General features: G+C 42.8%; 2 protein-coding genes across 4 annotated transcripts; one reads left to right on the top strand and one right to left on the bottom strand.

The window, feature by feature from the left end:
• The first annotated feature begins 337 nt into the window (after positions 1-337).
• Positions 338-7,746, top strand: ostf1 (osteoclast stimulating factor 1). 2 transcript variants are annotated; one of them, XM_030105244.1, is made up of 10 exons: positions 338-483; positions 3,595-3,641; positions 4,095-4,145; positions 4,371-4,434; positions 4,549-4,602; positions 4,826-4,933; positions 5,115-5,164; positions 5,547-5,625; positions 5,838-5,936; positions 7,552-7,746. In XM_030105244.1, the coding sequence occupies exons 1-10, from the start codon at positions 450-452 to the stop codon at positions 7,608-7,610; spliced, it is 645 nt and encodes a 214-aa protein (XP_029961104.1). In that variant the 5' UTR covers positions 338-449; the 3' UTR covers positions 7,611-7,746. The 2 variants fall into 2 exon arrangements, with proteins under 2 accessions (XP_029961104.1, XP_029961103.1); XM_030105243.1 differs by having other exon boundaries at positions 4,826-4,970; positions 5,077-5,164.
• A 948-nt stretch (positions 7,747-8,694) lies between these two features.
• On the bottom strand, positions 8,695-22,799 carry mapkapk5 (MAPK activated protein kinase 5). Of its 2 annotated transcripts, XM_030105241.1 has the most exons (15): positions 22,158-22,799; positions 21,928-22,008; positions 20,202-20,275; positions 16,889-16,964; positions 14,939-15,036; positions 14,721-14,829; positions 14,320-14,409; positions 13,885-13,980; positions 13,696-13,776; positions 13,419-13,606; positions 13,134-13,254; positions 12,913-13,043; positions 12,700-12,815; positions 12,212-12,316; positions 8,695-11,986 (listed from the first exon to the last, which is right to left on the bottom strand). In XM_030105241.1, the coding sequence occupies exons 2-15, from the start codon at positions 21,961-21,963 to the stop codon at positions 11,892-11,894; spliced, it is 1,416 nt and encodes a 471-aa protein (XP_029961101.1). In that variant the 5' UTR covers positions 21,964-22,008; positions 22,158-22,799; the 3' UTR covers positions 8,695-11,891. The 2 variants fall into 2 exon arrangements, with proteins under 2 accessions (XP_029961101.1, XP_029961100.1); XM_030105240.1 differs by having other exon boundaries at positions 21,928-22,799.
• Positions 22,800-24,602: the final 1,803 nt, after the last annotated feature.

The following is a 24,602-nucleotide window of genomic DNA, read 5'->3' as shown; positions in this document are numbered from 1 at the left end:
GGCATAGATCTGGCCAAAGTTACAAAAGAATGTCTGCAGCACTCAAGTGGCCTCCTGTCTTGTAATTAGGGCATTTCCCTCAACATTCTGAGAGAACAGAAAAATAGTTACTTATGGAAATAATCAAAAGAGTGTGTCAATAAATATGACCAACATAGTTTGTGATTTTATTTTCTTTGCACGAGAGATTGCATCCAAAGTCGTTGCACTTGTGCATTGACACACTGTGTCCCCGTATGATCAGGCCCAGCCCGGGTCTGATCCATAGGTCTGATTTCGGGCTTGCAGTGGCTGCAACTCGTGCGCATGCGCAGAGCGATTTTTCCGCGTCGGTAAACTTCCTCATTGGGAGTGTCGGTCGCAAAGTGCTCCTCAGACTGTGCAGGGACGTTTTGTGTTAGAAAGTAACATCCAGGCGTCTGTCTTCGGTTTATTCGCGAGTCTCATAAATGTCGAAGCCTCCTCCCAAACCGGCCAAGCCAGGTAAGAGTCGAGGGTTTCTCGGTCTCCAAACTCGAGAAGTTTTGACGCGCCGCGCGCACCTTGTTGGCATCGTCGGCTCAATGGGCGGACGGGGAGCGCTTCACACCACCGACTGGTTTCTGGCGTCTGTTCGTCAAACTTTCACCAGTCGGCGGAAATACTGAGTTTAAACCGTAGTTTTCACTTGTACTCGCAGTCGGCGGCTGTGCGGGACAGCACCTGCCTGGTTTCAGAGGGTGTTGAGTCGTTTGCGTTAACAGGGACGCGCAGCTCTCAGCTGTAGGCCTCTGCTACTTCCCTTTCCCATCCCTCATGCAGGCAGCACGCTGCTGCTCAGCGCTGCTGGCTGAAAAGGTGATGTGAGCCTGCATGGACATCGACATCAGCCCTCAGAGGCACTTCCCTTCACGAGGAAACGTCTGTGATTAGAAACGGCCCTGATGAATTCGGTGCAGAGGTTGTTTCTAACCACGTTTTACCCATAAACGCTAAAAATACAGGTGCATGAACAAACTTAACCCACGTATACCTGGAGTAAAGTAGGTAGGACTGCAGGACCTCCATCAAGTATTCATTTTGTTTAATAAAATAAGTTGAGTTTGTGAAATCATGCAGGTCAGGAAAAAATCTCTTCTCGATGGTAAATCTGGTTTAGATTTCCACTGCAAGCATTTGTGGGTTTTTGAGCTAGACCCACAAACCCTGACTGCTCAGGTTCAAACTGTGTGCATCCGGTGTGAAGCTTGAGAAGAATCATGCAGTTCACATGATCTGATGCAAAAGGAAAGGAAGGAGCAGCCAAAACTCAAATATTCATATGGATCCTTTAGAGGATGTTATTGCATGAGCTCCTGCATTGTTTGCGTTGTTGCAAATGTTATGTCTGCACTTGAATATACAAACAAAGGTATATGGACATAATTAGAGACAATTGCATTTTCGATGTTATGATTTTTGCAGGGGTGTTGCATCCATTGTTCACCTGTGGGTTTCTGTGACACACATTCACCCCCCCCCCCCCCCCCCCCCCAGGTGTTGATACATAAATAAATCCACATAATGGTCCTTTAAAACCTGTTTCAAAATCATGTACAGTGGTGAAGCCTGGCAGGTTTGCCCACGTATTGTGGTGCCAAGAGGATGAACTCGTCAGCCTCATGCAGTCAGGGGAGATCCAGCTGGTCGATGTTCTTTGAGAACCTAAAGCACTGTTTAGCTAAATTGACGCCTCATGCATTTCTCATGGAGACATAAAATTGTGGAAAATATTCTCTGCCTTGAGAGTATTTTTTCTGATGCATGTTATGATGTAAGTTTAAAGGGCTGTTTTTATCTTCAATAGTTTGGGGAGTTCAGATGTACGCTTGAGTTTCCAGGAGAACAGTTTCCATCTCTGTAGTTCAGCGATATACACACACACATGCCTTTTTTTTTATAATGAGCAAGTTATTCTCACATTTTTAATAAGACCAGGTTCATCCCCCAAAGTTTTTTTTCCCCTCAAGAGACACGGTTGAGTTTTACGTTACTGAAGATAGACTCTTGAACTTATTTTAAACATGTAAATGTCTCCCCCTCATTTTAGAGAGGCCTGTACATGTATTTAATTTTTGTCTTTACACTTGCTGCACTGTGGCAAGAGCTACTTCTACTTTTACTGTCATTGTGCTTCGCGGCATAACGGCGGTAAAGAAATTCTGATTCTGATACAACAGCAGCAGTTGTCTGCCATCTCTTCCTTAGATTATATACTGGGGTCCTTGGGCTGTTCTTTCAACGAGACTATGGAATTGAAGCACCTTCATGATCAGACTTGTTTCTTTTTTTATGGAGAGTGTGAGTCGAGCTGCCATTATTGCTTTTGTAGTAAAAACAGCCACCAGGAATCGTAAAAAAAAAAAAAAAGAAGACCCACAAGAATCTGAAGGGTATGTTCAGTGTTTCAGTTGCACAGTGGGAGAGATTTATGTCTGAAGTCCAGGATTTTATTTTATCTTTACTTGAACTATTCCCTATAAGTCGGCGAGGTCTAAAAATGCAGGTAGAACGCGGCTCCGTCAGGACAGGCCTTTGTGTGTTTGAACGCTGCATGACCGGGCCTGCTCGGCAGGCCTGCCCGCTGTGGGGGAACAGAGGCGGACCTGTGCAGCAACTCGGCCCCTCTCTGACACGCACACACTGAGGCTGTTTGTTAGCCAAACAGAAATCCCAAGCAACGATGGAGAGGAAGTTACACACACACACACGCCAGCATTGAGTCCTGTTATGTAAAAATATCAGGAAAAACACAAGATGCTGCTCGCCCACCCTCATGTTGCCAAGCATCTTAAACATATTTAGGCGTCGACTCTGCTTCAGCTGTTTGTGATTCATGTTTGAGTTGCAGCTTGTGAGAGTCGCACGTTTTTAATCCTCAAAAGAGAAGCTGGTGGATCAATTCACCAACTGATGTGAAGCGATAAATCAGGAGGGATCTGGAGTGCTGAATGAGGTGTCGTCTTGCTAAAAGAAATAAAACAAAACCAGTGCTTTGGTTGTGAGTGTAATCAGATCTGTGCTTTGTTTAGAAAACTCCTTTTGAAATATTCAGTCCAAACCTGAGGTTGTGTTTGGTCACGAACGCAAACGACTGGCAGGAATGTTAAATGAATGAAAATGACCAGAGGAGCTCGTCACTGTCTCTTTAAGCTTTTCCGTTTGTGGGTTTGTATGAACTGGTTCAGCTGTCAGCTCAGGCCACAACCACCCTGGTGGCATTCCAGCCGGCTGAGGCTGCACAGCGAGCCGCCACGGGCCCCCGAGGGCAGCGCTGTGTGTGTCGCATGCAGAGATGTGTGGAGTCGCCGGCTGCAGAGGAGAGAGCACAAGGTTCCTGCAGCCTATAACCCCTTCAGTGGGGTTATAGATAATGTGGTTTATAATGAGAGGTTATCTACAGAGTGAAAATCACCTGCAGGCAGGCTGGAGGACCTGTGCTGCAGCAGCAGCAGGTGTGGCCTTGCTTCTTGTTTGTGTGTCCTCCAGCTCTCGCTGCCGTCCTGCAAACAGATCAACTCGTTATAAATGGTCTTTAAACATGGTCTGACACACAGTCTGTTTTCTCTCCACCAGGCCAGGTCAAGGTGTTCAGAGCGTTGTTCACCTTCGACCCCAGAACAGTAAGAGACACATTTTTTCCAATATACAGCTGTTTTCTCACCTTTGATGTCTACTTTTTTTTTTTTATCAGATTTAATTGTTTGAGGTCCTTCAATTTGTCTGAAGCTGATGTTTTCATCATTTAGTGGTCTAAAACAGACATTTGAATAATAAATCTCACTGAAAAGCAAATACTAGTGGATTTCTTTTCTCTTGCACAAACTGATGAATGTTTTTATAATCATATTTATAGAAATGGACAAATAACAAAGTGAATTTTGCATGAAAAATGTGTCTGTGATCATTTCTACGTGTTTCTGGTCCTAGTTGTGTCAGCTGTCTGACTGGTTGAAAGAAATGTGTTAAAATGTGGTCGAAAGCTCCATTTTGAGTCGAGAATGTTGTGACTGTAACATCCTGAACCACCGACAGAATAATCCAGAGTGACTCTGTTTCATCTTTCTGTTCTTCAGCCAGATGAGCTGTATTTCGAAGAGGGAGACATCTTGTACATTTCTGACACAGTAAGTAAAAGCTCAGACTTCATTCCCGTTGTGAGTTTGACTCCGAACTTCTTCTTCCTGTTTTTGTGGAATTTGACTCTTGTTTGATTTTGTGTTGTTCCTTTTTTGATGATCACCTTTAGCCAGACTTTTACTGCTCTTCCTTTAAGTCCCCTTTTTTGAGAATGTGTTGCACAGATTTTTTTTTCTTTTTAAATGAGTTTTTTTTTTCCCCTCTCTTCTCAGAGTGACTCTAATTGGTGGAAGGGGACCTGTCGAGGAAGGTCGGGACTAATTCCGAGCAACTATGGTGAGTTAACTGTCTGTGGTGCTCAAAATGATAGCCGATGATTTAGTCATTTTGGAGACATGGAATTGTTTTTGTTTGCTTTCTAATAATTTACTACTGCTTTGCTTTTCTTAGTGGCTGAGCAAGCGGAGTCTATCGACAATCCAATGCACGAAGCAGCCAAGCGAGGTACCGAAATAATTTATGTTTCTCATTTGGTTGTCAAATTCTGTGCATCCTCTTACGCGGTGTGCATTTTGACACAGCCTCTTCTTTTCTGATGACAATAGTAGCTTTCTGTTCCTGTTAAATGGGTTTGGGCCTCTGGGATTGTTTGCGAGCGTCTCCATTCAGGCTTGCTCTTGTGATTTGTGAGCCTCTGCCTGCATTTCTGTGTGTGTGTTTTTAACAGGTAATCTGAGCTGGCTGAGGGAATGTGTGGACAACAAGGTGGGAATTAACGGCCTGGATAAAGCTGGGAACACCGCCCTCTACTGGGGATGTCATGGAGGACATAGAGGTAACTGGAAAACGGACTTCTGTACGATTTGCACGGGGTCAGCATCACCTGGTTTCACAGATTCACACGGATTTTCTCACACAGTAGTTTTTCAGTGAAAGTGGTGTCTAAAAGAAGAGGATCTTGATCTTCCCCCTCTGTAGCTCCTGTTGTGATACGTCTGCGTTTGTTTCTCCATCAGATGTGGTGGAAGTTTTGCTAAGCCAGCCGAACGTGGAGCTCAACCAGCAGGTAAGCTCCATCTCCACATCCTGACGCACGTGAAAATTCTTTTAGGAGTTAAGGAGTGATGTGTATTTCTGCCGTCTTGCTCTCTGAATCGATTTAGTCACTTATAGGCGGTAAAAACGGTGTGTAAAACCAGTGAAGGGCACGGAGACCTCAGAGGACTGACTGTTCAAAAGAAACAAGTTTATAATGGCGCGAACACGTGAGCAAACGTGTGTTCAGTGTTCAATTATTTCAGGAACTTGAAGTTGTTTTTCCAATTCGATGACATACTGTTGAAACTGAGTGAATATATACGGCTGTGACTCGGCTCGCAGCAGGAGATGAGGATCTGTTGAACGTTTATCCGGCTGTTTGTTAGTGACACTGACGGTTTTGCTTTCAGAATAAACTTGGAGACACCGCGCTGCACGCTGCCGCCTGGAAAGGTTATTCTGACATTGTGGAAATGCTGCTTAACAAGAGTGAGTACTCTGCATCCTTTTGGTCGTGATTGAAGGGTAAAATGAAAAAAATAAACACCTAACTTCCCAGGTTTGAATGACTGTCGGAACTAAAGAGGAACAAACCGATTCCAATCAGTCTGCAGCAACTTCCTGATTTTTAACCGTCTGTATGTTTACGTTTTATTTTTATTGGGTTTTTTTTTTTTCAACGTGATCATTTTGTGTTTCAGATGCGAGGACGGACATCAGAAACAACGAGAACAAGCTCGCTCTGGAGATGGCCACCAACGCCCAGTGTGCCTCACTCCTCAAGCGGAAGCTGGGAAGCAGTAAGTTGAGCCGCCACTAGAGGGCAGCCTCACTGCGCTCTGCCGCGCCGCTCCGGCTTTATTCAGTCAAACACTGGGAATAATTCAGCTGTGAGGAGGAATACCGAACAACCCGCCGCTCATTTAGCTGCTTTTATGTGTGATTTTCGAACTTGAAAGTGTTTTAAATGAAATCTCGCATCAGATAAAATGAGCTTGCGATCATTTAGTCGAAGCTCGATGAACTGAATAAAAATGGTTTAATAATTAGGTTTTCAGCAGATGAGTCTTGTGAATACCGCATAAGCTGATCCACTTAAAGACTCCTCAGTCAAAATAGTCAAGTTTATTGATAAAAGAGCAGTTATTGATTCTGCAAAACACTTTCATCCCATTGCTCTAAAACCTCATTTTAAGTTTCACTCCCATTCCAAATGGATCTTCATATCCAGGAGAAAAAAGAAGCTCACTGGAACATTGTTAAAGTTTTCTAAAAGATTCGTTCGTAAAATACAATTTAATCCACAATTAAGTCAAGGGTTCAGATAAAACACAGTGTGTTTAACTTGATGCCACACAAACTATTAAAATAATTTACGGGGCTATTAAACACAGTCAACATTTATAGAGCTGCTGGAAAAAGTACAACCTCAATTCCAAAAGTTCGGGACACAGTGTAAAATGTTAATAGCAGGATGCAGCGGTTCTCATAAAGGCATATTTATTTGACAGTAAAACAGACGACTTATCCGATTTTGAAAGAGGGGAAAGTTAATTTCATATTATCTGGCGGCAGCACGTTTCATAGTTGAGATACGGATTAAAAAAAACGCTGGAGGTCCTCGACTGGTGCAAAGAGGTGGTTCAGGAAATCCGTTTCTGATTTTGAAACTGTGGAATTTATTTTGCCAAAACAGTACTTTATGCTCCACAACCACACAGGAGTGTTTTGTCTACTAATGGGAGGATTTAATTGTTCCTGAGGAAGGTTTTGTTCTTTCTATGCTGCACTAAAACACACTGAATGTCATGAAAACTGAGTGTGGCGGTTTGCCAGTGAATGTGTGGTTGGAAGTCCACCAGCTGAAGCAGGAGGACAAACTCGAGACTTTAGAAGTAAATTTAATTGTGCACTGACCCAGTCAGAGCCTGATCAGAATCTGAGATGTGCTCCAGAAGGACCTCGGAGAGCCGTGGCTGAGCGGGGGACGTTTTATGAGAGGAAAATGAGAGAGAAGGTTCCGTGCTGTGCTGGATAGATATAAAGAGTATGGTATTGATTATATTGAACACATTGGTTGTTTAAAACATCCCACTGATGCAGATTGGATTTTTAATAACCTCATTTATCCCATATTGTCATGTAATGTTTTTAGCCTGCTTATATAACCGCTGCTGTTCCTACTGTTATTACACCAATGCCTTTATCATTAATAATATTAATACTCCTGCTGTAAGTAGCAGCACAGAACAATGACTGTCTCTACTGCAGCTACTATTGTTATTTCTAGTTTTATGACCTTTCATGAGGAAGTTTAAAGGTTCACGTACTGTTTCTTGCCAGTGCATAGTGCATTTATTGCTGCAGCATTTTTCAACTACTGGTGTCATTAACCGTCCACTGGCGTCGTTTCAGATATCACCCGCACGCACAGCAACGCCGAAGAGTATCTGGACGACTCGGACTCGGACTGAGCCGGCCCCCGTCGGACCATCGAGGTTGAGAAGTGATTGTGGAGCCTGGAGAGTTTCATTACAGACCCAAAGTGAATTTGCTCTAACGGTAACTCCATTTGAGTCCGGTTGTTTTTGTCCAAACCTCATTCCTCGTCCCTCTGCATCACATCAGTGTGAATGCATTTTACAATTCTCCTGCTTTTCCAGGAGCACAGGGCGAGGAGGATATATGCAGTCATATAAAAAAAGGGACCAAAACGCCCACACACTCCAAACACACAGATTAAGTTTAACCTAATGAGAATTAAAGTGCCACAGCAGATTAAAAGATCGATCTGATCTGTGTCTAGTTACGTTTTCAAGCTCCACATAAATAACTGAACTACAACTTTGACCAAAATGACGTGAAACACATTTTCTCCTGCAGCTTGGAACTGTACAACTGGACACCATCTACCTAGATCCTTTATATGTATACTGGGGAGACAAAGCTTGTATTTAAGTATAATATATCTGATTTCAATGGGATGTGAAAAAGAGATTTTTCTGCGATGCCTTCATCGAGGGTCTCGATATCATGCATTTAAGGGCTTACAAGTGGGAAAGTGTTTGTAAACTGTCCTGCGTGGCAGCAGTGTGAATCTGACCTGTTACTCCCCGTCATTTCAGTTTACGCGCGAGTTTTTCCACTGCCTTCCGTAAACCTGCTTGTATCTCAGCTGAACACATTTCCTCTATCGTCTTTCAAAACTTTGGATGGTCGGATTTCTATCCTGGGAGCAAATTTCCTTTCTGCTGTTGCCTTCGTCCAGCCTCTTCTTTTCAAAAGTGCCTTCTCCAACAGCAGGCTTTTCTGTGGTCGTGTATATTGTGTTTGTCTATTGAGGTTGTGAATTTCTTTAAGATTTTGATTCAGATTTCTATCTGCCCAGTCCTTAATTTGCAATAAAGAGCTTTAACTTCTATTGTTTTGAGTCCATTTTCAAAGACCGCTGTGAGAAATTCCTCAGATTCCTAAAAACCTTCACTTTTGTAATAATGGGATGTTGGAACGCACGCCCATCAGGAATGTGCACAAATGCAGCAAAGAATAATTCACATGTTCAAAAGTCAAAGAATTCCTTTATTACAAAGTCAGCATGTTGACATTCCACGAGGTGGAAAAAAAAAATACATGTTTAGACAGAAAAATACAGCAAGTATGAAGATTTCATGCTACATTACTGCAAGACTGTAGAAAAAAGGACTGCAAAAGCAGAAAAAAGGCGGTGAAACTCTAAATTATTTTCATTTCCTGACCCATCAATATGTATAAAACCAACATTTTTCTTCCTCTTCACATTAAAGAACCAATCTTTCTTTTTTAAAAAACATTCTACATGAGAACAAATGCAGCAGAGGAAATGGAAGCAACTAGTTTTTAATCAGTGTAAAAAAATGCTGACAATCATCTGCCTTTCAGATTTGTTTGTTTTTTTTTTTTTGGAGCTGATGTCGCGTAGACGAGCGCGACTCATGGAAGCCAGTTGGAACTTGTAAAATCTATCTGGAGCTGGTGTAGCCTGAGCAGCGGCTCGGTGGGAGGATGCGGGGGGGGGGGGGGGGGGGGGGGGGGGGGCAGGCTGCCTTTTCAATCAGCCCTTTGGGAGTTTTGGTAACACTGAGCAGCAAACAGCAGGTAAATGTCGACTGCAGGGCTGTGTGCAGGATACGAAGGCTCCCCTGAGGGTTTGTCTTTTTTTTTCTTTACGGTCAGGATTATTAAGAGAAAGAATCATGCCTTCAATTTACAGTATAGAAAATGTTCGTACATACAAAGCCTTACAACACTTTTCCAGCTGGCAGAGGAGAAACATTTGAATCCAGAAATGCGTTTACATAACCTCTCTCGCACAAACTGAAACAGTATTTGGTTCCACATTTTACCAAGAAGCTTGGTAAAGTCTGCTTTAAGAGTCACACAGCTTGTAATTTGTTTAAGGTTCATTTTAATCATGGAGATTTGTTTCAAAGATCGGAGTGTTGCTATGCAACCACAACTACAGAAACATACAGCCTGGTGCAACATTCAAAATATAGGCATTATAATGAAATAATTTTGTTTTTGTCCAAATATGGGCTTTGTTGTTGTATTTGATTTTTTAAATCAGACCTGCTGCTGGTTCATTTTCTCCATAAATACAAGAACTGTGGAATGAATACTTAAAATTTTCAAATGGAAAAAAAAAAAGAGCAAAAAAAAAGACTTTCTCTTCTTCCCGTCACTTCATTTCCACTGACTCAAGGAGTAAAAAGATGAAGACGCTGCTCTTTCATCAAGGCACATTTAAGCATAAAAAAAAAATGAGCCGTGTTTTCATAAGGCTTCCTGGAACATACGCTCTGGCTATTAATGATTTCTCAGAATAGTGCCAGTAATTATTTACTCAGCGTTTCATGTTTCGCTTTAAGCCAAACCCAAATATACAAAGGAAGACATTTTTAGGGCAGTTTTACAAAATGTTTGAAACATCAGCTCACATACTCGCTGTCCTGTAATCGGCTGCATGACGCCAGCGGTTCAGTGTTTTTCAGTTACTCAAGAGGAAACAATATTCAGTGAAAATTACAACACACGGTTAAAGCTGTTATGATCATACGCTCGACTGGAGGGAAATTGTCTTTTTTGAGCTAAACAGACAATAACTGACCTAAAAACGAGAATTGATATTATGACTAAAACCTCTACTTTCAACCCCTCAACATAAGGAATATCAGATATGACTAAAGCAGTAAAGCAGATATTCTCACAGAGTGAGCGGATGGCCTCCCTTCAGAGTTCAAACCATATGCTGGATTTCATATTTATTTTCAGTATCCATAGTTTTTGTACTGAAGCTTTTATTCATTTGTTTCTTCGTCCACTGATGGTTTCCTCTCTGCAGAGAACGAGCGGAGGAAGGCGAGACGTTAATACTGATGGACTGAATACCTCCAACCTACTGTCCTATTGCACATTCAGTAGTGTCAAGTAATGAGATCTACTAGCGGCTCCTCCTTCCTCCTCCTCATCTCCTCTGGCACGGCGCCGACAGGCGGCGTGTTCTGGTCTGTGTTCAAATGTTGATTCCAGCAGGTTCACGTTCAAGTAAGGTAGAAGCTGGGCTTGCGTCTCTTTCACAGCTTAAAAACCTTTCGCAACCACAGCAAACATCTGGAAAAAGTCTTCAGTTTACTTGTTGCACACAAGTAGAATCATAAAAGTTGGTATGTTTGGTAAATAAATGGAGATTTAGACTTTGCACATGAAGGAAATTTGCACTTCTTTGCTGTAATTTCGATTCCTGACAGCAAAATAAAAATGCATTTGTGGGATGTGTCCGGTGAAAATCAACAGCATTAAAACCAGAAATGTTCAAGAAACACAAATGTCCTTACTTTGTGTGTATTTTAGTTAAAAATTAACATTTCTTGTAGGCTTGGGAAACATTTGACAACAGAGACTTTGAGCCACAGTTTTCTTCCGAAAAGGGTTTTGACACAAAAGTCCGAAAACAAAGCTTATAGCAAGACTTTGTACGAGTAAGGGGAAAAAAAAAAGTCTGCTTGAAGAAGACTTTAAAGCAAGATGGATGAATCTGACGGTGTATTTTTCCACCTGTTCCTCCTCTTCCTGACCTCTGAACAATAAGGCAGAGAGAAAAATCACTAAGATTTGTATAATTTACCTTTCAGTCTGAGACTCGAGAGGCTTCGGACTGAGTGGGAGGAAGAACAAAGTCCCATCGCGAACAACTTCTCATCTTCAGAGTCTGCTGCCAAGCTACGTGTGGGTTGGAAAATAATGGAACTCTTTCTTCAAATAAATTAAATTATCAGGATGGCTAAAACGAAACGGAATAAAAATGAAATAACTGTGATAAAAACACATCTTGGATAAGCAGCTAATAAAAATTCCCTCCCAGAAAATAATTTCCTTCACATATTTTTCTTCTTTTGTTTTTTTTTCTTTTTTGCAAAAATGAAAATATAGGTTTTTTTAATAGTATATATAGTTTTTTTTCATTGTTACTTGCAAGTGTCCTTTAAAAAATACTTACAGTACCAATGAATCCTCTGAAATATATCTACAGCTGTACAATAGATCTTGCAATAGGTTTTAACAACAGGTCTTGCAAGGGAATTTATGAAAAGAAACAAAAAAAAAAAAAAAAGGAAAGAAAATAGCGCATTGTTTTACATAAAAAAGCTCCTTTACAGATATGCGTTAAAAAGGGCCGTAATAAACGATATAAAAAGGCGATAGAAAGACGGCGTCTGCTAATGGGCTTCTTGGAGATTCGTCTTCTCTTCAATGGCCTGCTTTACTATTTCGGCCAACTTCAAGCGGTCGACTTTATCGGAGAAGGCTCGTCCTGCAACGACAAACCTGAAGATTAGGAACCTTAAAATCACTTTCCATTGTTGTGGAATAAAAAATTAAAAATATGGGGGGAAAAAAAAAAAGGAGTCACTGAAGTGAAAATGAAACCAGTGGAGAAAGAAATACTTATTCAGTTCTGTGCGCGGACTGGATTTAACAATTAATGTGAGCTGATTTACGAGTGAATGAATAAATAAAATGAGGAGATGCGACCGACCGTCCCAGCTGAGTCCCTGCAGACCGTCTCTCAGCAGCTTACAGTCTCGGTTGAACCTCCAGGCTTCGTACATCACCTCGTTCAGCTTCTCGTCCTCGTTCTCGCCTGGACGAGGGCGAAAAAAAAAACAATATCCACTTCACTTTCGGGCTTTTTCCACTCAGATATTTTGCATTAGGGAGGAGACAACATCAGACTTATGCCTCATTTAAACTGTAAAATATGACCTCGTTGAGCTGGAATAGAATTTGAGGAAAAAGTTTGAAATGCTCGTTCAGCATTTTCTGGATCGCGACTCCTCTACAGTGAAACAGAGCGTTATGAATGAATGTATCATCAATTCTCTCTGCACACTGGCCACTTCTTTCATTTGCTTTGCGTTTCATAAACTTGAGAAAAAGCCATTACGGGTTCATTTTAATATACTTTATCGCAGCTTCTGTGCATTGAATCTGTTCCTACATCAGTTCCAGTCTGGGTCTTCTCACCGGCTTGTGGTAATATACACTGTGCAATGACATCTCGGAGTTTTTCTAGTGCTACGTTGGAGTCTTCCCCTCCGTTTTCTGGGTCGTTGATGAAGAAACCGTCGCTGGGCTTTGGCCTGGAAGAATAAGAGACGCAACATATAACAGTTGAAATAGTGAAAAAAAAATCACATTTAAAGGGAGAAGTCTACATTCAAACAGATGGATTCATACCCCAGGAGTTTCCTCTTCCTGAGGATGGGGTTGTTGACGGAGTTCAGAGGCTTCAGGCTGACGTTCAGGTCCTGAATCCTCATGTTGGCCAGCTGCTCAGCGTGGGCCTGCTGGATCCCCGCCACCACCGCCTGCAAGTCGGGGAAACACAAGTTTGGAAGCGTGGCGCGTGGGAGTCGCTGCCGGCGGCGGCTCTGGGGGAGTCTGAGCATCTCTCTCACCTTGTCCATCATCATCTGGGCGGACGGCAGCACGTTGTCCAGGGCCTCGGTGCAGTTGAGCCAGGGGTGAGCCAGAACTCCCTCGATCGTCAGCCGCTCCTCCGGCTTCACCTTCAGCAGCCTGCGGCAGAGAGACGGGCAGCGGATGAGTGACAGAGGGAGGGTGAAGGAACACCAGGAGGGCAGAGAGACAATCAGGCTGCTGAGATGACAGATTACACAGTAAATAACAACTAATGGCGTCATTTAGGTGTTAAAGACATGAACGCTCTGGACACCACTCACTTGCGGACGATGTCCTTGGCCATCTCGGATATCTGGCTCCACTCGTCTTCGGGAAAATCGAAGCTGCCCGTCATGATCTTCTTCCTCATGTCCTTTGGGATTGTGCGACTGTGGTGCTTGGAGTAGAACGGGGGGTAGCCGCACAGCATCACGTAGATAATAACACCGAGAGACCACAAGTCACAGCTCTGCAGATGGAAAAACAAGCACGGGGTGAAGGTGAAGGTGAAGGTCAGAGGATCACAGGTGGAGGAGGGCACGCTCGGCTGGCTCTTGCCTTGTTATAGGTGTACGGAGTGGGTGAGGTAGGTATAATCCCAGATTTTTCTTTCTGGTGTCTTCTTTGAGCCTCAAGTACCTGCACAGGAAAAGAAAGCAAGAGCCTTTATCACAACGGTATAGTTGTGCTTGTTTTCAATGTGCTTATGTTTATATATACATCTGTGTGTCTTATTTCGTTTTTCACCTGAGGTGCTACGTAGTACGGAGTGAACTGAGGGGTCATCAAGTCTCCTTGATCTATTTTGGCAAAGCCAAAGTCGCATAACTTCACAGGTGCATCCTGCAAGAGAACGGCATCACAGAGGAGGAAGCATAAAGGCTGAGCGAGCTCGTAAACACACTCCAGCATCCTCCTGTACACCCTTTCAGCTCGTTTATATCTCAGAGACATGACTGGGCTTCACTTGATAGGATTCCTCTGGTGGATCAGACTCGAAGCTGCTGCCAATGGCAACCAGTGATTTCAAAGTCTCTCACAGGGAGTGAACCTCGAGGATTTCTACATTATCTTGGCCAAATTCTTCCGAATGTATCCCAGAGGAAAATCCTCATCCCAGTGCATCAAACTGTTGCATTTCAAATGTCAGCAACACTGAATGTTAAACACAGCACAGCTTACCAGAGAGTTATCCTTAAAAAGCAGGTTTTCTGGCTTCAGGTCGCGATGTGCAATATTCAGAGAGTGACAATGCTCCAATGCTTGACTGATCTGCAGCGGGGGGGGGCAGAGGGGGGGCAGAGGGGGACACGTCGTTATTAAAGAGACCAGAGCTGATCTGCAGGGTGACGTTTCTTCTGACCGCGTCTGTCACGGCTCAAAACGCTGCAGAGCAGCGTCGCTGATGAAAACACAGACGTGTCGTAATCCACAGGGGTGAAAGGTTTGACGGGAAAAAGACAGAAGCAGCACGATGAAGCAATCATATAAAAAAAAAAAAAAAAAAAAAAAAACAGAGCGGGATTAAACATTCACCGAAGCACAGGATCGAGTTACTTTTTTGCCCGTGTGCCTTCGCCCACCTGCTTGGTGACCTGACTGGCCATCTTTTCGGTAAAGTGCCTGTGCTGGCTGATTCTGTGGAACAGCTCTCCGCCCTCCATCATCTCCATGACGATGAGGAGCCTCGCTCTGCGGATGCCGAAGGAGGGAACGGCGAGAGGGGGAGAACGGGAATTAATGAACGGAGCCGGGAAATAAAGACAGGGACGGACACCGCGGCACACCCTGAGCTCTTCACCTGGGGCTGGACTCATGTGGGAACTGGACACTGTTGGCATAAACCTCCAGGATCTGCACGATGTTCGGGTGGTTGGCACACATCATATGGAGACGCACCTGCGCAGAAGAAGTCAGAACACTGTAAAACGCAGCGCTTCGTGTTAATTTACTGCACAGATCAGGACAAAGTTACTGCTGTAAAACAAACTGCTCACACACAAAAGCCTCTGCCTTCAGCTGAAGCGTGTGCGTTTGGCACACTCCACTTTTGGAAGATAATTAGGGAACCTGAGGAATGTGTTGTTCCCTGTTAATTACTTGTGTGTACGAGCTCGGCAGCTTCTGCACTTTAGCAGCGGGAGTCTGAGCGAAGAGAGCCTGTGTCTGACTGAGCATCTCGCTGTATCAGCTGTTTGATCGAGCCGGGGGAGCTGCTAATGACACGGAGAGGCTCACTGCAGGAACACTAAGTCACAAAGACGCCATTACAGGAGCGAGCACGGAAACGTGTGTCGGGCCGCGGCCGGGGTACACGCTCCTGTGGAGCATCAAGTCTATACCCAGGAATTATATGTTTTTACTATAAAAGTCATTGTTTCTCGTCTCGGATCATCCGTCTCATTCAATCACCTCCACAAACTCTGACGCTGTTTGAGTCCGAGGCTGTACTGCATTGTAAGTCTATGGAGGTAAGAGGTTCTCCTTCATCTTAAAGCAGAATCGTTCAGTGAATTTTCGAGTGATTTCCAAAGGATTTGATTTGTTGAAAACATCACAAATGTAGCTATGACATTGGATGTTTTAATAATGCTGGTTTTACCCTTCAAATAAATTATAACAGTAAAAGATGCTGCAGTTTTGTCCCATTTTTAGATGCTCTAGTGAGCGGAAAATACAAACCAGGTCCCATGAGATCACTTTTCACAGGTAATATGGATGTAAAGAACAATATAGAGCTTGTGTGGGGTGGGGGGAGCACGTTATGTGACGTAATATTACTTATTATCAACCACTCTGTCTGTCCTATCCTTTTCTCCGCCACCTCTGAGCCTGGTTCTGCAAAGGTTTCTTCCTTTTGAAAGGGAGTTTTTCCCTCCCACAGTCGCTCCTGCTTGCTCATGTGGATCTGCAGCAACAGTACATCGTGCTGCCAGTGACGAGGCTGAAGATATGATATGGGAGCCCTGCGGTAAAGAGTGCATGAACAAGGCTGGATGGGAGCAGCCAATGGACGTAGAAGTAATATACAAAATCCCTCGGCACAGAGTGCCTTTGAGCAGCACCAAACAGGGTTTCCAGTCCCAGAGGCCTTTCAGGCTCCCGCATAAAGGATCACCAACGAAAAACACCAACAACAGACGCCATCACCAGAGACGCTGCCGTTGTAGACAAAACATTTTTCTATTCTCATAACGTGAATGAATTGGTGTGATTTTGCCATCTTCCTCAGCTGAGGAAGACAGACTAATTCAAAGAATTTACAAAGAAAGTGACATGTTAGAAGACGCTGCAGCATCCAGACCGACCTGCTCAGCTTCCTGCCGCATGCTGTCAGACTCGTCCTTGGTCATCTCCTACACTGCAGCTTTTTACCAGGAGCAAACCTACACTTGAAACCTTCTTTTCATACCCGACTCTAATAATCATTTCCAACAAGCGTGAGTCTTTTACTTAAGATAACAGCTTGATCACGCATCAGGCTTCCCAAACACTCCTCAGCAGGATACCATGATGAGTTATTTCACAACAGTGAGGAGTTTAAAGTTTGTTTTTACTTGACTGTTTTCTCCACTCGATTCTGATACATAATTTTGTCCAGTTCTGCGTCTGTGTGTGACGAAACGGTCCTGACAGCCCCCGGTGTTCTGACGAGGAGGCAGTGATGAAAATGTGATGTGGGATGACGGGCCCCAGCTTACAACTACGACAGGAGTCATGTAGGATATGAGTCAGGAGCGTTTCCTCTGACCTCATTTCTGGCCTTGGGACGATCAATAAGGATCTTCAGGGCCAGACGTTCCTGAGTTGACTTCTTCACACAAACTCTGGGCAAAAGAAAAAAAAGAAAGAAAGAAAGAAAAGAAAACAAGAGTCAAAACACAGCTCAACACAACATAAATTACTACCTTCAAAGTGAGGTGTTTTGTTGAGAATCAATGGAAAGCCCTCTGCAGACTGCGTGTCTCACTTCTAGGTGTGTATATTTCCAGTTCGCCACCGGCTGTGAGCTTATCTGAACCATCTATCTGAAATCCTTGTCTGTACAGTGCCATCACTGCGTCTGCATATAAAATACAGGCCTGAGCATTCCCTGGCAAGCTTGAACAAAGACAACTTAGTTCAACTGCGAGAACCACAAATTTATCTCAGAAGCCATGAAACATTGGATAAAATGTCATCACAGCCTCGAGTCTACAAATACACAACCCTGGGAAAATGTGTTGTTTGTGAAACACTTGGAGACATGATCCTGTCTGAGAATACATTCCTACAATACTACTAAAACAAAGAGATAATGTACTGAAATGTGGGGTAGTATTTGACACATATAGTACTGTGTAAATGTTGCCTGAAGGAAATCCATTATGTAATACCAAGATAGAACATCTTATTGGCTTCAGTTTTACTATGGCTTAATTATTCTGGATTTTTGCATTTTGATGGAAAATTATCATCTTGTTGAAGGTCTGGGATGGCTACTAGAGTCTTGGTCTCAACGTCATGCAACATCCCGTGGATTAACACAGAAGGATCAGTGCCGTTTTGGTCACACTTAGTACTGATTTATGTTCAACTCTTTGGCCTTGCCTTGTGTTCGGTGACAAAAATCAAAGATTAGCCACTTTGCTGCACATTAAAATGTTTTCGTGAGTAGTTTAATCGAGAAACATTTCACTTTGGTGTTCACTCCTGTGCTCTTTCCGCAAGACAAAACATTCCCCCCTGAACAGCGGCAATTAGAAAAAAATTTGCCTGTTTACATAGAAAACTGCTCGGAGAACACACAGTCATCAGTGTAGAGTTTATGTTAATCAGATAAGCTAGAAAAGAGCTAATCATTGTAGCTTGTAGTTTTGTATAAACAGATCGGACCACGACAGGCAGTTTTTAAGTGTGTTCATATTATCTTTAGATTAAGATTTGAGCTTCTGCTGTAAAGTCTGCCTGGAGCTGACACTCTGCCGACAGGCTGGAGTCAGGACTTGTATTATGCAAACATCACAGTTTGTTAGGGAAATAGGAATAGGAATCTCTTCTCTATCTCTGCAAAGAGAGTAAACCCAATCGGACCACCATCTGTGTATGTCCTACCCTTTTATTGCCACAACGATGACTAATCAAATAACTCCTGGCATTGTTTTTCTTTGAACTACATTTTAGGACTGCAGCAGATTACCGGGGAGCACTGTGCACACATCCATCTCATTTCCTGCAGAAACCCAGCACCTATTCCTCCAATATGCAAATATTCACTTTGAGCAGCCACCCCTGGCCCCCGTGAACTCAGATTACTCTATTAGAGCATTACTTAAAGAAACACTCTGCTTCGGCCAAAGTTCATTCCACTGGAAAACCAAGCTAATGAATCACAGTGAGACAGAAGGAAGGGAGGGTGGGATAGTAAAAGACATCGCCTTGTGTTTTGAAACGGGCCGGGAGCGAAGAAGCCAAAAGGTCTGCACAGAATCGGGGAGCGGGGAGAGAAAAATAAATAGCGGCTGGAGAAAGAAACAAGCTCAGCATGAATCACGGAGGGTGTTTACGAGGAGGACTGATGACTCAGTTTCTCAGTATTCTTGTCACTTGAGACCAAAACTACACACATTAGGAAATAACAGGCTGCTCTCTACTGATTTAGAGGCACGAGAGTTTGAAAGTGCAGAATGAGCAGAGAGTGTGTGGCAGACGCTGATAGAGAACAGCTTGTACGGAACCAGATTCAGTGAGACAGAAAGAAGCTGCTTCTTACGATGCCAGAAACCCATCTACTTGTCCGCTTGCTTTTTAGATTTACAAGTTATCCCCATGAGGTGTATCACGTCGTCAAGCTGTTATTGTTAGTGTTTCAGAAAAGTGCGGTTTTCAGTGAAATATCACCCCGAATGTGTTAAAGTGGAAACTATTAGAAGAATGCAGAGGGAAAAGGCAGAGAGAGAGAAAACTGACCCACTTTGTTACCGATTCCTCGTCCATACACAAGCAGAAAAACTCAATCTGAATGCAGCTCCTTAAAGCAGTTTACTTCCATCTATAGCATGTAGACTAAGACCTGCCAAAGCTAAGGATTTACTTGTAAATCCACTTTCTTCAACAAGTTCTCAATGCAATTGTTTGCACAGGAGGAATTTCCAAAGGCCACGAGAGTCCCGGTGAAGGTTGTGAAGGATAAATGGTTGGGGTTGAATTTAATCCCGGAGTGCTGCAGCTCCGTCCGCCTGAGCCAACTCAGCCACCCAACGGAAAAACAATGCAAACGGCGCCTGTGCCAAGCAGGTTCACACGCAGCCTGTTGACGTGCGAGTGAAACGAGCTATGGCCATCTGGCTCTTTCATGTTTTCAATATGTCTTAATGAATCGAGCTACAGTTGAACAAACGACTGTCGCCACTATACATGCGTAGGAGTGCGACTGACTCATTGATCGGTGGCGATACGCGCTCTGTCAGGTTGTTGGTATCGAGGGGCACTGCCAGTTGACCTCGGACATCACAGGCCACATCAATAATCCATAGAGAGTTTGTAAGTTAGCAACCAACAATGTTTACAGTCAGCTGAGCTTTTCTGCTTTCCGTCTGGCACGGGCCACGAGCTACAGGAGCAAAACCGCACAGGATACAAACAAAGTGGCAAACATTGCAAATGACTCAGAAGAGGTTTTTTTTGTGGCAGCAAATGCTAAGTTTGTCCATTCAACAGTCGGTTTGATGAATAATCCGCTCTGACTGCTGTCTCTGCAGCAGCAGTCACACCAGTGATTCAAAGAATCCAACAATGCAAAGGGGGTGGACACTGTAGCAATCTCCCACTCCTGACTCATGCTGTGGGATATGCTGTACTACATTTTGAGTCACAACAGTTGTTGTGATTTATTTATTTTTTTAATCTAAAACCATTAGTCTGATGTCTGTCTTGATCAGATCTTAGATCGGTGAGATAATCATGAGTCAGTCTCTGGCAGAAACAAAAGCCCACACAGGTTTGAATCTGTAACAAAAGATTACATCGAGGCTGAAGATCACTGATCTAATCAAGTCTGTTCAGGTATTCTCCTTCACACTCACCTGACAGGTCCACTGATGCCTGCGCCCAACTTCTGGGTCCAGTTTATGTTGTACTCGTCCAGAATAGACGTCTCCTGTTCAAAAGACAGAAGACCACCCACACAAAGCCTGATGTTAGTTTGGAAAAGTTTGTTTTTACTGCGCTATTTTCATGATTCCTTTTCATTTTTCACAGCAGTCATCATAATTTGTATTACCTGATAAAACGCAAAGAATGCAAAAAAGATAAAAATATGCAATTCATGACAGATTCTTTTGATCCATACGTAAATAATGATTTCATTAAACAATATAATCATCTTTTATCTGGAAAAATATATATCTTAAATACAGGAGACTCAACAACAATGGAGCTGACGACACTCTTGGAGGTTTAGTGAAAAAGCTTTTCCTCTGAGTTAGCCCTGTTGTGTTAGCACTGTTGTTACATAATAGTGATATATTCAGTATCAACCTTGTGGTTTCTCAATAGTGATAATCTGTAACCCGGATTATTCTTGGAAAAAGACAAGCTTGGCTGCCATAAAACAGATGCATCTGAGGAAGCTTAGCCACTGCTGCCAATAAACAGGATTTGTGTGGTATTCTGGAAGAAGAGAGACTGTTTGTGGGATCAAACTGAGCTGAGATGCATTGAAGGCCTCAGAAATGACAGTTCTTGTTTTCCTAAACTATAAATACAAGGTCAAAAGACATCTAATTAGATATTTCACTCACAAACAACAAAAGGGAACTGACTGCAACCAGGACTCATTTACACAACAGGAAAGGTAAAGTTCAAACCCAAATTACTCTTTAAACGTTCGCTGAAAAGTATGAAAGTTTTAGCAAAAATTCAGAAGGAAGAGAAAGATGTAAATACAGTACAAGCCAGCCACATGTGCCTTTCACATTTAATTGATAGCACCATATGAAATACACATGGCGTAACAGATTTATAAAGCACAACCAGGTTAATGATAAACTACAAAGACTTTCAACATGGCTGTGATCCCATAATGTGATCATCACCCCCTGCCATGAGTAAATCAGGGAATGATCATCATGGTTTTTTTGACTGGGTGTGTGAAGGTCTTGACACCAGAGAAGCTATGAAGCCAAACACCACCAGCCAACATGCCCACTAATCTTTCTTTGTGATAATAGCGCCAGTGTGTGCACCAGTTTGCAGCTACCTCTGATGACCCAACTGGGAAAGTGGGGGCCAGGGCCACTCCAGATCACATTTTACAGCTGACACAGATGCCGGGGCAGTGACACACTGAGAGCAGCAGGCCAAGAACAAATTTCAGAACCAGACCATGACTGAAAACTCAGCCTGCAGTCTCACTCTAACACCTGGTAAATTGTGTTATCTTTGCTGTTCATAAGCTACATAACTTGTGATGCTTTTGTAAGGTGCCATGTGTTACACTAATTCAGCAGCCACATAAATCAAGATTCAAGTAATGAACTCAGAGCATCTAGATGTCACATTTGAATTTAATCATGGCTTCCAGTTTCAACATTCAATCTGTTTGATTTATCAAAACTGAGGCAAAGATAGTCAAATTAAATGCGAAATTTGAAAAGATTAGAGGTAAATCAGATCCTAGCAGTAAATTAACTTTGTCAGTGTTAAAGAGATAGATTCACCAAAAACATACAGCACTTAAATATAAAAAAATAAATTAAAGAAAGCGACAGTAGCTTTCATGGATATTCACATTGGAGATGGGAATATTACCTTAATGAACTTGTCTGCGTTGTTATCCTCCGACATGGTGCTCTGCTCAGGACAGATGAAGTCTGCCACGATCTCAGACAGCTGACAATGGAAGCAAAGTGGGGATTTTTTTCTATGACCTTCACAAAGTTTCAGGATCTAAACTCGTTATATTATCAATGATGACAGGGAAAGCCCATGAGGGCAGAATGACACCGGGCCACCGATCAGCCACAGCCGGGAGTCGATACCTTGGAGACCTGAAGCCGTCAGGTCAGGCCAGCTGGGCTCACAACCTCGGGGTCCGACTCGGTCTTCCAGTGGTCTCAGATTCACTGTGGTGACCATGTAGAGCGTCAAACTCCGAGCAAGGCGATCAAAAAAAAGCCAAAGTCGATTCCAAAGAGGGTTAGTCCACCACTTTTGGAGGCGTACTGTGCCTAGGAGCTAAGGTGGTATTTTTAGCCAGCGCAATGAGAGCAGCGCTCCGCTAACTGCAAACGCACCGAGGACGTGCTGAGGTGTTACTGCTGCCGCTCCATCTCCCGAGAACAACGACGGATAATCTATCTCTAAGACGGCGTGTATAAAATCCAGCTGCGGCGCTCGGTGACAGCCGGGATGAGGTGACACGGAGAGCACACGGCGTTCCCAGCTCGGCTATTATGTCGTCGAGTCGAGCTCTCGGACCGACTAGCTACTCCGTCCGTTCCCCGGCTCCGCTACAAGCCGCGGATTCTAAATTTCTTCAGCAACAGCGTCCGGTAACATAGTGAGCTCGGACTGAACGACAGCGCGGTGTCACTGACGGAGCGGGTTAGAAGAGTTTGATTTGAGTAGAAACCCGCATCTCTGTTTGCTAATCCGATGTTCACAGGAATACACAAGCCCAGTCGGCACTACGCAGAAGTAGTCCGCACAGAACGCCTGACGGAAATCATTTTTACATTTCGCTGGTGCGTTTAATGGTTTTACTTAAAAATACACGGACTTCAATAACCACGCGTATTTTTTATGTAACTCCAATATGATTTAATTTGATAGAGTTAATAATTTCTAATCTAAATGTGGATTTTTGTGTTTGAAACGGGAGGCATAGGGGAGTGGGTCCTCGAGGGGACCCGCTTCCTCAATTAAATATGCTGTAATATGTCTGCGAGGAGCCTGCAGTCTGCAGACCAATCAGCTGTTTGTCTCTATTGTGTGTATGTCTCTGCTGCTCTCTGTGTCCGGAGCTTTTGGCTGATGGGCGCGATCTACCGATTGCGCTGTGCAAATAATGGATCTTTACTGTGGTTACGGGACATTCCATCAAGAGACCATTATCACCATTCATTATCATCCATTAGATTAAGAAAATGCGCAGGATTGCTAGATTGTGCAAGTATAAACCTGCGTGATAGATTTCTATAGCATGCCAATTTGTGTTAACTTACCCATTATTTGCAGTGCAATTGCTAGATCCTCAAATAGCCCAGAAGCATTTTTCTCTGCTGCTGCTGCCTGCCTCTGTACTAGTCACCTCTAAAGTGATGTAAATTCTGACATTACGAATAAATAACTATGTAATTACTTTTACAGATATATGTATGATGTCATTTGGGATATAAAGCACTTTCATTAAAACATACGAGTCAAACAAAAACAATTGCTAACATACTTGACATGCTAAAATAAAAAAAGTAGGATAAGAGAACATTTTAAGCAATATATATACTTATATGTAACTCAATGGAAAGAATTAGGGCTGTCAAAATATTATTTTTATCGTGATTAATTGCAGAATTAGGGTGTGTAATTGGTACAAAAAAATAATTAGGAGAAAAAAAATTCCAACTCAGGTTTGATAGTCATATCTCATGAGTGCCATTTTCCCCCATGTGCACCACATGTGAATTGTGAGGATCACCGGCAAATCCTTCATTTGAAGCTTGAAAATGTTACAAATATCCTGCTGTGGCTGTTTTTTTTTATCTTTAATTTTTTTTTATTTGGCAACCATGTGAACTGTAAGCTGGTCTTCATGACATTTTTTGAAAGAAAATACAACAGATCAAAAAGGAAATTCTTTTTTGTGTTCATCTGATTCCCAATTAAGACACTGGTTAAAAAAAAAGTTAAAACGCATTACATTGCGGGCTTAAAACTGCCTTGAAATGCAAGATAACATAATAAAAAAAAATTAAATTCCTAAAATGCAATTTATCTCTTTTAACCTCGGAAATTCTGTGATTAATAGCAATTAAAAAACTAATATTTTGACACGCATAGAAAAAAATATAGCTAAACACACTCAAAGTAATTGAATCAGATCAGCTGCAATATGTCTTTTCCTGTAATGTGCATGCTTACCTTGACTAGGTGACTGGTCAAAATGGTGGGGAACTCAGCTACTTTAACTCTGTGGGTGTGTCACCCAAGCTATCTATTGCTAATGGTCCATAAGTGTGTCTAATTTATGTTTTATTGTGTCCTCCAAGACTAAGATTCAATTGCTTTGAGATTACTTCCTTGAATCAATGAGGATATGCATTGATGGAATGATTAAATTTCCCTTGTAAACTTCCTTATCATTGCATCCTTCTTTTAAATTATAAAGCTGGCTACAAATTATTATAACCAGGCTACATCATCTTAAAGATCTGTTCCATATCGCCCCAACAGAACATTTTGTTCTCAGAGTGCTGGAGGCTCCA

This window comes from Salarias fasciatus, chromosome 12 (genome assembly GCF_902148845.1).
Source record: "Salarias fasciatus chromosome 12, fSalaFa1.1, whole genome shotgun sequence".
NCBI classification, from domain to species: Eukaryota; Metazoa; Chordata; class Actinopteri; order Blenniiformes; family Blenniidae; genus Salarias; species Salarias fasciatus.
This window is presented reverse-complemented; position numbering and strand designations above follow the sequence as displayed.